The 12,328-nt window shown below is 41.6% G+C and overlaps 1 protein-coding gene across 2 annotated transcripts in view; it reads left to right on the forward strand.

Annotated features, from left to right (window-relative positions):
* The window catches only part of CTSA (cathepsin A), a 580,280-nt gene that overhangs the window by 552,902 nt on the left and 15,050 nt on the right, over positions 1-12,328 (forward strand). For both annotated transcript variants that reach the window (XM_044090224.1, XM_044090225.1), the window contains exons 13-14: positions 448-537; positions 6,479-6,580. In XM_044090224.1, the coding sequence (XP_043946159.1) occupies positions 448-537; positions 6,479-6,580 (192 nt within the window). The remainder of the gene's footprint in view (positions 1-447; positions 538-6,478; positions 6,581-12,328) is intronic.

Genomic DNA, 12,328 nt, shown 5'->3' on the forward strand with positions numbered 1-12,328 from the left:
TTGTGGCCATGTCTCTATGTAATACTGTCAGCACATGTTGTAATTTAACTACATATTTTGTCATATTATAGACATTTTCTCATGCTGAATATTTTCCTCAATCCAGTTAACTCCTTTCAGCATGAAAAATACATATTTTATTCCATTTAATGGCTTGTTGAGCATTAACAATGATGGCCTGTTTTGAAATGAACTAGAGTGATTAGCTAAGATTAATGTCCTGATTTATTTTTTTAACATAGCAGGAGCTGTTGTCAGTGAAAAGAGATAACTTTTTCCCATTCAGTATTGTTAATAATGTACTTCATTACACCGTTTGTAGAAGCATAGCTTTTGTTAGTGAATAAAATCTGTTCTTTAACGTGGTTTAATTCTTGCATGTGAATGGAGCCTCTTTTATATTTAAAACATTATGCCAAACAGTATATTTATCCTCCTTGCTTTTAGAAGTACAGAATTCTGATATATAATGGCGATGTGGACATGGCCTGTAATTTTCTCGGAGATGAATGGTTTGTGGAGTCTCTTCACCAACAGGTGAGTTCACCTAAACAATTACTAGTATAAGTAGCCAGTTATTAGATCATGTATGAAAGCTGGAATGTTTCCAACTTCAAAAATATTGTGGAGCATTTATTTGCAGTTTTACTCTTATGAATGGCTGTCATTAGGTTTTTGGCATGCGAAGAGCATCTTACTTTATAGGTGTATTACTGACTGCCTTAATTATTTTTCCCATCTTTCAGTTGTTTTAGAAGTTTCTAAGCATGTGATAGGGAAATTTATGTGCGTTCCATGGCAGGCTTGAAGGTATAATGGCAACTTGTGACTGATTCAAAGATGGGTCAACTGTGTATATTCCAATACCTAGATGTCCACTATCCCTTGCTCCTCCAGAAAGTGGATATTGAAGTTTCTCTGTAGTAATGTAGAGTCCCAGAGTGACTCTTAAAGTTTTTTTATACTAGAGCAAAGACATCTAAATTGTAGATCTTACTTTGAGTGACTGTAAGCCCCCAAAATGCTTGCAGTAATAGGTTATGGCCATTTTTTTGACAGTGCGGCTAACATCACCTGGCAGTATTAGGTTGCTAACATTGCACAAAGTAGAAATAAATTCTTGTTTTCCCTCACCTTTCTCCCTCCAGCACTGTCATATAACGGAGAGCTGAATGTATGAAGCTGTTTACTATTACAGTTCCTACATCGGTGCAGAGAATAGCAGTGAGCTACAAGAGCATCTCCATTTAAGAATTCTTACATTATGTACTGTGTTAATAGGTCAGTAGGAATAAGGGCTGTGTAATCTGACTGTCCAGCATAGCACAGTTTTATAATACATGGCCTCACTCTATATATTAGCGTGTTGAGCCTACCAGCAGCAGTTCCAGCCTACACAGAAGAGCTTTACATTACGCTAAAGCATAATTTTAAGAATGCTTGTGACAACTTATTTTATGTTTAAAATAAAATGTTTAATAGGTGTTGCTATACTTTTTAATACAAATGGTGCTTTATTTTGCTGTCTGTAAACCAACAGAATTAATCTGCAGTGGGAAGACATTAACATGACAAAAGTAACATTTATTTTTCTATAATTTGTATACTGCTTTGTGCATTTATATTAGGGAGTGGGGGGGGGTAGAGAATCATACAGTAAAGTCCGATTATCCCACTCTATGTAACACTTGTTTTGCCATGCTTTACAGAAAGTATGTAGTACTATGCACTCCTGCTTTAGTTCTAGTATCTGCAAAAAATGTAAATGTTTCTAAAATTCAGTCCCTGTGACATTCTGCCATGTGTCATTTCATTGACAACCAAGTGATTGATGCTTAAGTTTATAGGAACTGTCAAAAAGCAAATTGAAGGTCATGCTGCTTAACACTAGGAGCCTTAACCTGAAAATGTACTCATTGGAGGCTGTCCTTGCACTGGAAGATGCCGATGTCTGTGCAGTCCTGCCTTACCAGGTTATATGTCTTTTCATGCACATTCTGACCCCAAAATGAGGTCGGGAAGTCTAAGGGTGATCCAGTGTTTATCTTCATTAAGGACAGGCACACCTCTAGACTGGTTCGCCAGCATGTCGCACTGGTACTTATCCAGGTGCAACTGACAGTTCGCAAGACACCCATCTAAGTTATAGCTACCTATAGACCCTCCTCCATGACTCAGGACATCCACTCCTCTTACCTGGATCTACTTGACTCCATCAAGGTACACCCCCCCATACCCTGATTCTTGGTGACTTCCTTACCCCACCATAGACTGGATGAACTATTCCTGCACTAATGCACTCACTCAATGATTCCTTGACTTCATCAGTTCTAACGCACTAGACCTGCTCGTCTCATCCCCCACAAGGGGAGATACCATGCTGGACTTGGTTCTCACAACATGGACAACCGCTGCGTCACTCCCATAGTATGTTCCTCCCTGGTGAGATCAGATCATCAGACTGTCTCATTCGAACTTTCTATCCCATCCAACCCCCCCCCAGCCATAATCAAGTTAAAAAAAAAACTTCTAAAAAGCTGACTATAACCTCTTAAGGGAGGGTATCAGCAGCTTCACACCACCACCCCCCTCAGAGGATGCAGATGGCTATGCTGAACAGTAGGTCAAAGCAGTATACAAGCACCTGTACAACTGCATGGACTCAACCATACCCAAAAGAGCTAAAGCCTGCTCCTCAAGGAAAAACAAACCTGTTTGGTGGACATCCTCTTTCAACAGGCTTTACAACAAAAGGAAGAAACTGTTGTTCAAGGGTAAAAAGGAAAAAAAATCCAGATTGGAAAAACTTCCTCATTAGCCTCAATAAGCAAATTAGATCACTCGTGAAAACTTCCAAAGCCAATTATAAATCAGAACTAGACTCCAAAACAAAGGGAAACCACAAAGCCTCCTTCAATTATGTCAGAAACCTCCGTGGCAAGGCCCAGGTTTGTTCTAAATTAGTACTTAACAGTATCACTTACACTAGTCCTGTTGACTTAGCCAACCTGCTAGCAGAAAGGTTCAGTGCAAACTTCACCCCCCTGTCCCCCCAAGGCCCCTTTGACATCCCCGATACTTATCCCGCACCTCATATCTCTGTAGATGAAGTGTTAAAGGCCCTATACAAGGCAAAGAACAGCTTCCATGTGACCTGATAGTATCCCAGACTGTATTCTCCACCAAATCCAGTAAGAACTGGCATCGCCATTGAGCACCCTATTCAACCACAGCCTAGGTACAGGCTTCATTCCAGTATTGTGGAAAACTGCCATTGTCATGCCCATGCACAAAGGTGATGCCAGTACTGACCCTGGAAACTATTGCCCCATTAGCTTGACAAGTCTGATCTGTAAAGCCATGGAGTATATTATTATGGGTCTTATAAACAAGGACATAGGCAATTTGAAAGCACTTGACCCCACCCAGTTCGGATTCATAAAGGGCAGATCTTGCCTGTTGAACCTGGTTGACTTTTTTGAGACTGTCACCAAGGCCCTGGTTGAGGGAATGTCAGTACATACAGCTTACCTTGACTTGGCCAAGGCCTTTGACACAATCCCTCACTTGGGCATCATCGAGAAGCTAACACAAGTTAGCGTAAATCCCTATCTCATCAGGTGGATGGCCAACTGGCTCACTGACAGGACCCTCAAGGTCAAAATAGGTGCCTCCACCTCTGGTCTGTCAGGGGACCCATACTGTTTGATATCTACTTCTCTGACAAAAAGGCCTGTGGCTAACCAAGTTTGCGGACGTCTGTAAGTTCGATGTTGTCATTGACTCCCCAAATGATGTTAACATACTGCAAGAGGGTCTCACAGCAACTAATGACTGCTGCCAAAGTCATGGCCTCAAGCTAAACGCAAAAAAATGTATCATACCATTCAGCAAAAACATGGCCCCTACTGATTACCACATCAATGGCAACCCTCTAAGCACACACCCTGTGGTGAGAGACCTGGGTACTCAGGTTGATAACAATTTCACTTTTGGCCTTTTACTTGGTTCATCTCATAAGTAAAAGGATTGCATCCAGAAAAAAAGGAGGCTATTATCTCTCTATATTCATCCCTCATTAGACCAATAATTTATAACTTGGTATGTACCTCTCCAAACATCTCCACCAACTGGAAAGGCCACAGAAATACCTCACAAAAAGAATCCATGGCCTCGAAAACTTGTCCTATGCAGACAGGCTCAAATCACTATCGCTCTACTTGGTATTGTACAAATTGTTCAGAGGTGATTTGTGTCTCACCTACAAGGCAATCTCGGACCCTGCCTTACTAGAGATGCTCCATATCCGTAAGTCTAACTCCTCACGTATTACCCACTCGAAAGGCCTGAATCTAATATGCGACATCAACAAAACCCGCTGGAGAGACAGGTTTGTCTCTTAGAGGTTGCCCCGTCTCTGGAACAGACTTCCCATACATGTCAAACAAGAGTACCTCACTGACCCTCTTCAAGCGCAACCTTGAAGAGTGGATGGGAAAACACAAATATGTCCCAGGGGTTCCACCTGTGTCCCTCATTGACATGGGTGACAGATGCTAACTGAAGTTTCTTTTTGGAGATAAACTGTTGGCTAGGCTTGTAAGGGCCCCAGGGCCATTAGCCTAGTAACCTCCTAAGATCCTATGATAATACTCTCTCTCCCAAAAGATCCATGATAGGAATGAGATGGGGTGATAGTGTGGGTAGGAAGAGATGTCTGTACAGTGCTGTTACTCAAGCTTTGACTTCGATAGGTACGCATTCAATAGGAATGGGTAAGGAGTATTGCCATAGATGAGACAGTGTAATTTGTGTGTCATGTATACACACGTGTGTAGTCAACAATTAAATATTAATGGCTGGTTTAGTAATATTGTGTAACACAGTAATAAATTAATTTTGTACTTGAATGTCTTTGGCTTTTCTGGATACAAAGTATGCCTCACACTTCATAATCTACATGTCCTCTTCCTCCAGTTCTAGAAACTGGTTTCCAGAGTAAGTAATCCTGATCCAGACAGAGAGTAAAAAAAAGAATGCAGGGCCAACAGTAGCTTCAGTCAGTTTGGAATTGCATTGGACGTGCAGAAAGGAAGGTCTAGATAATACCTGACCTGTACCCTAGTCTTTATTTAATATGTGACAGCAACTTGTAATGTTTGACTGCCTAATTGTGACCTGTGTATTATTTTGTGCTTTCCCTGAAATTATATAGATATCAACCAAAATATCATTTCAATACAGATATATCAGAATATTACAGATCCATTCCTACAGGTATTTAGAGTCTCTCAAAATTGAATAGCTCCCTTTTCTCTTCCCCTTCTCGTTAAATGTGTTCTCCTCAAAAACACCTTCCAATATTTCTGTTATGTATTCTTTGTAGTAATTATAACATTCTCAGTTTCATATTCGTGATCACCGTTGCAACCAAAGTATATTGTGTTGTAAAGAAATGGAATTCATTTCAGTCATTCTGCACCTCTGCAGATCTGCATCAGTCTAGTATCCCAGCTGTGTCTGTTCTGACCATATTCTATACGTTTTTGCAATCTAGTGCTTAAATTTAGCTGAAGCACCACATTTCAGCCAGATCTAGCTATAAAACTGCAAAAAATGTAAATATTTGTAAAGTACAGTAGCCATGACATTTTGTCAGTTGTCACTTCATTGGCAGCCAAACAGTTAATGTGCAAGTGTCAAATATCCCCCAATCAGTCTATGTCATTTTAAAAAGTTTTCTTTATAATGTATATTTAAATATAGTAAAATATGTTTAACAAAAAGGTTTGAAGTTTTTTTACCCATTAATTGCCAGGTTGACAGAACTACATCGTTTGAGATTGTGCCTTGAATCCCCCATTCCCTTGGTATTCATTACATTTTTGAAAACAGCAGCTTTTCTTTTATTCTTATTTGTTTGTCAACTCAGTAAAAATACTTTGAGAAGGAACTCTCTAAAATGAAAAGAAAGTGCAAGCTTACTCACCCTCAGTGTGGGGGGGGGGGGGGGGGTCTGTGGTAAAGTAGGGATAATGTAGCCAGTACTTATTTTCTGTAAATGAAAAAAGAATGTGCTAGATAAGGGTTTCTGTCCCATTCAGTTATTGTATCCTCTTTTTAGATTGCCGTTTCATGATCTGCCAAAAATAAAGCAAAAAAAAACTGAAACTGAGCTTAATTAAATATCCTGTTGCAAAACAGTAGTACCCCAACAGTCCAACCTCAGAACCTTTCCCAGTTTTCCTTAGTAACATTTAGTTGCATTCATTTTAAGAAGTCCACTTGCATTTCTTAGGCTAATTTTGTTTGCTGTATCTGCCCTGTGGAATTTCCATTTCAAGGTAAGAATCTTGATGTATCAAAGATGAGGCACGTCAAGGTGTAAGGAAAATATAGACAAATGAATATGAATTGTTTTTGTTTGATATGGTTGTTTCTAGATTTAATTTTTTTTTCATCTTGTATGTTGCTACAGGTACAAGTTCAGCGTCGTCCCTGGCTGTATGACAACGATGGTACCAAGCAGATAGCTGGATTTGTCAAGGAATTCCCAAACATTGCATTCCTCACAGTTAAGGTAAATATACAGAGTTGCTAAAGTGAAAAACGTTCTTAGCAGTTTCTCTTTCCCTTGCCTTTTGTTTACAACCTGTCCTTAATGCTAGTCATAGTTTTTCATTGGAGATAACATCCATAACAACTTATAATTCTGTTGCTTCTTTAGTCCATTGTTAATTTTAAACCATTTCTTAGCTATTTTTTCCCTTGGCCTTTATGCAGATATATCTCCGTTTTTCACCACCTTTTTTGCGATCTCTTGAAACATTAAAAACTTGCACTGTACAGATTGCCACCTTTGCAGCAGAATGGTAATACTGTGGAGTAGATATACAAAGGAGATGGACACAGTTGGCTCTTTCTGCAGCCATGCTTGTTCAGTTTTGGGTTTTTTTTTCTGCTGCTGACATAACTGTATTAATTACTAATATAGTTCTCCAGGGATTGGGGAGATGTTCTTCGTGTTTCACTGTTGCAGTCATCACACTTGGGTTATCTGCCTGCAGGTAGCCCTCAGTCGGCCCGAATACCAGAGTCTTGGGATTTCTGCGTCGGATGCTGTCGCCTCTTCCATGATGTCAGGTCATCAGGGCTGTAAAACATGCAGCAGATGCCATTACATCAGCGTTTCCCGAAGCAGAAGGAGTTCGCAAGTGCCAGTCGGCCACTACCTGAAATTAGTTTCAAACCTGAAGTCTTCTAAAGCTAAGTACCTCATTGGGGATCCTTTTTTCTTGCTCTAACCGATGTCAGGAAAAAGATAACAATTGTCTTGCCTGTGGAAAGCAAATACCTCACAGAGATTTTCATTCTTACTGCATCACCTGTTTAGGCCCAGACCACAACGTTCCTCGCTGTCAGTTTTGTGCCTTGTTTAATGCAGAACTATTCATCGTCGGGCTATCTTTCTCACTAAATTCTTTCGCGCTCATTCTCTATATTCCGAAATAGCTTCAAAAAGCCATCTGACTACTGATCTTCCAAAAAAGAAGTAAGGGTAAAGACAGAGACAGACCACATAGGTCCAAAACTGCCAACGACGCTTCCGGTAGGCTAGTCGCCAGTCCACCAGTACTCAGTGAGATGCTTTCGCAGCTCCTGATACCTGCTTCTACAGATTTGCAGGCCTCTACTGAGACCCATTCAGAGTCCGGTATGCCACAAGATGCTTCTTCAATTATGGAACCTGCGGATGTCTCTACCTTGGATGGGTCTGGAGCTGCTGTGCAGGCACTGACTTCTGAGGGTCTATTCCGACCTTCCGATGTTCGTATTAAACTGTCTACTTCGTTTCTGACTAAAACTATTGAGTTTCTCAGACCCAGAGTTGCCTAAAAAAACGACGACCAAAGAGCATGCTCAAGCTCCCATGCCACAGAAACAAATGCTTAGAATGGCTGAAGACCTTATAATTTCAATTAGGGAAAGCCAGCCTTCCCCCTCTAAAAGACAAAGGGCGGATTTTCCTTCTGATTCTACAGGCCATGAGTCTGATGACTGATCACCAGGACATTCCCTTATCTACCTGTGAGGATTCAGATGCAGAGGATTCCATTCCCTCTGCCTCCCCTCCAGAGGACATTTTTTTTGGTGAAACCTTGCGTACCTTAAGAGAGCATTTCCGCTTGGAATTCCAGGACTACCCACAGTCCAAAAAGAGACTCAGAGAATTTTTAGACTTGCCTCAACACAGACCTCTAGCTATACCCCCTGTCCTGGATATTGTAGATGATGTTTTCATGGAATCCAGTCTTACTCCTGATGCTTTACCACCAGCTCATACAAAGCCTAACAGGTACTATATATAGAGTACCTGGTTCACACAAATTTCTCTTTAAGAATCCCACTGCGGATCCAGAGACCATTTCCCAGGGACCTAAAGGTATTAAGGCTACTACAGCCAAAAACCCTACCCCTTCGGACAGGGATTCTATAGCTTTAGACAGATGGAGTAAGAAATTATATACCTCTGCAACACCTGCCATAAGTGCTTTAAATTGCCAGTTTCATATGTTGAAGTGCCAGCAGCATATTATGTAACTACTTAAACAGAAAATGTTGTTGCTTCCAGATTGTGCAGAAAATAAAGATTTACAAGAGTTAATGCATTCTGCAAACCAAGTTAGTAAACATACTTTGCAGTGTGGTTTTGATGCCTTAGAAGCATCTTCCAGGGCTGCTGTCACTGGGTCTGTACTGAGAAGGCATGCTTGGCTGAAGGAACAAATCTTGCCAGACCATGTCAAAGCAAAATTACTAGATGCTCCATTAAACCAGGAACGTTTGTTTGGCATAAAAGCAGAAGAAGTTCTTAAAAAGATGGAGGAAAAAGCTAAATCTATACAAACTGTTAAAGATTTCTTACAGGTGCAGCCACCTAGATTCAGTAGGTATTCAAAAAAATGTTCCTTTCCAGTCCCTCCCAGACCTTCTCAGCCCAAACCCAGGGGCAACAGAACACTAAGGCTACAGTCTCAGGGTACGCAGAGATCTAAACAATGGAGTGCTCCCACCTCAAAAACAGGGAGTGATAAGTCACCCCCCTTATGGAAAAATTCACAATGACTTGTCTATCATCCTTCCCAGCCATGCCCAAGTACTTGCACCCCTAGGAGGAAAACTCGCCCTGCATGCAAAAAACTGGATGTCCATTACCCAGGACCGATAGGTCCTAAACATTTTATCCCAGGAATACAGATTCTACTTCCACTCACTGTCAACCCCAAGCAGGTTGCCAGACCTTCCTCCAAACCAGTGGGCAGAGGCTCAAAAGCAAGTACTTTCTCTTCTCGGTATCAGGGCTATTCAACCTGTTCCAGTAGAGCAAAGGGGACAGGATTTCTACTCTAGACTGTTCCTGGTGCCCAGAAAAGAGAGCTCATGGAGCCCTATCCTGGATCTGTCCATTCTCAACACCTTCCTGGTGACCCCAAAATTCAGAATGCTTACACTACAACAGCTGCTTCCTATGCTAGCCAAGGACTCTTGGCTAATCACCTTAGACTTAAAAAGAAGCTTATCTGCACATCCCCATAAGGGAATCTTGCAGGAAATATCTACGTTTCAGGGCAGTTCTCTGCACTTCCCTTTGGCTTATCTACTGCACCCACGGTATTCACAAAGTGCCTGGCTCCAGCCATTGCATTCTGCAGGCAGAGAAATATTCAAATTTACCCATACTTGGGACGATTGCCTTATTCAGGCAGACAGGAATTGCTACTTCAGCACCTGGCATTTGTAAAGAGACTTCTAACTTCTCTGGGGTACACCATCAATAAAAACAAATCATATCTGGTGCCCAGCCAAAGTATTGTAATCCTGGGAGCAAGCTTGAACACAACTTCCCAGATGGCATTCCTCTGTCCAGAAAAGCAGGTTCATTTGACAAATTACTACAAACTAATGGCCACCAAAACCCAGCTATCTGCAAGAAAAATACTGCAAGCCCTAGGGTTCGTGGCCTCATGCATTCTACTAATTACATATGCAAGACTGCATATGAGGAAACTTCAGTGGTACTTAAAACGTCTCTGGTGTCAACATTCTCAGGACTTGGAAACATTGATTTCTATCATTCCTTGTCTAAGGGCAGAGGCTTGCAACAACAACAAGGGACTTCCTTTCACTCAACCCCTCGCCACCCAAACCCTGACAACTGATGCATCAGACTATGCATGGGGGGCTCGCATGGCAGGCAAATGCATTCAAGGCAAATGGAGCCCAGGACAAATTCATCTGCACATCAATCAAAAAGAAATGTTAGCTGTACAGAATGCTCTTGCAGCCTTCAACTACCTTATCCTTCCAGGACAACTCTTGATAAAGAAAGACAACACCACAGTTATGCGGTACATAAACAAGCAGGGGGAACTCATTCCTACCCATTCTGCAGGTTAGCCATGGCCATGTGGAACACAGCCTTGAGCAACCAAGTGCACCTGCAAGTTAAATTCCTGCCAGGCAAACAAAATTCACTGGCAGACGACTTAAGCAGGAATCTACTGGACCCACACGAATGGAAACTGGAACCCAACTCATTCAAATTTCTAATCAACAGGTGGGGGAGACCAGAGGTGGACCTATTTGCCTCCCCCCAAAACCATCAATTGAGCAAATTGTACACCAGAAATCCCCATAGCCAAGCATGACGAGTGGATGCCCTATCCTTTACATGGGAAAATGCCTCAATTTTTGCCTTTCCCCCTCTGCTCCTCCTCTCAAAAGTACTACTCAAGATCAAGCAGGACAGACCAAGGACCGTCCCTACTGCACCAGACTGACCACGCCAGCACTGGTACCCACTCCTATGCAGTCTGACAACAGTGCCACCCTGGCACCTATATCAGACACCCTCCCTGCTGTCCCAGCAGAAGGGACAGATTTTACATCCTCAGCTGCAAACACTGAACCTTGCAGCCTGGCTTATTCCCTGAACACACCACCAGTAACCCTCAGCAAACGGGTGCTGCACGTCATCCTTGAAGCCAGAAGGCCTAGTACTAGGAAATCCTATTCAGAAAAGTGGAAAATATACTGTTCTTGAAGCCAGGCTCTAGGAAGGGACACAACCATGCCCTCCTTACCACAAATCCTAGATTACCTAGCAGAGCTGCTCCACAAAGGCCTATCCTTCTCATCAATTAAGATTCATGCCTATGCCATCTCAGCTCATAATAATACTGAGCCACCTCTCTTTTCTCACCCTCTGGTCAAACAGTTCCTGAGAGGAGCTAACAATTTAAGACCCCCAAGGAGAGCTCCCACCCCTGCTTGGGACCTTAACTTTGTACTAGAGAAGCTCACACTTCCCCCTTTTTGAACCTGCTGCTACAGCAGAGTTTAAATATCTCTCTTGGAAAACAGTCTTACTTCTAGCCATCACTTCAGCAAGAAGAGTGTCTGAGCTAAAGGCACTAATGGCTGTGGAACCCTTCATTATTTTCCATGCTGACAGGGTCTCCCTCAAGACTAACCCATCATTTATGCCCAAGGTGGTATCCAGTGTGGCTTTAAACCAATCCTTCCATTTACCAACCTTTTTCCCTAATCCTCAGAATGAAGGGGAGAGGATCCTGCACTCCTTGGACGTGCTCAGACAGCTCAGGTTCTACCTTGACAGGACTAAGCCTTTCAGAAAATCTGACCAGCTGCTAGTCAGCTTTGCTACAGGGGCAGAGGGCAAGGCCATTTCAAAGCAAACCATTTCCAAATGGATAGCACACTGCATCCATTTCTGTACAAACCGAAGAAAATGAGCCAGCACCACGAATGGATCTAAAAGTAGTTTATTGCACTGAAACTAGACCGGTTTCGGCTATTTAGCTTTCCTCAGTAGTTACAATCATAGAGTGAGAATGCTCCATATATACCTTTCCAGGAAGGAATGACATCACTTCCTGTCAGAAAAGAAGAATTGTTAATAAAATGAAAAGTAAATAGTTACAAAACATTCAAAAAGACTAGTCTACCATAGTCTGTACCAAAAAGTCATGATACATTATAAGTGAAAAACAAAATGTTTCCTTAGTATTGTGAAAAAAATCGCTGTATGAAATGTAAAAAATAAAGATAATAGATTAATACAATAAATCTGTAGCTCACATTATGTCATAAGATCCTGATGAGAAAACCACATAATTAGACCATCAATGATTGAGCTGCAATACAAATAAAGAACTAAAAAGTTATAACAGTAAATCACATTTTGGTTATAATGAGAATACCACATGATTAGATCATCAACGATTGAGCTGAAATAATAAAATGT

This window comes from Protopterus annectens, chromosome 12.part0, assembly GCF_019279795.1.
Source record: "Protopterus annectens isolate FY-2018-M chromosome 12.part0, PAN1.0, whole genome shotgun sequence".
NCBI lineage: Eukaryota > Metazoa > Chordata > Ceratodontiformes > Protopteridae > Protopterus > Protopterus annectens.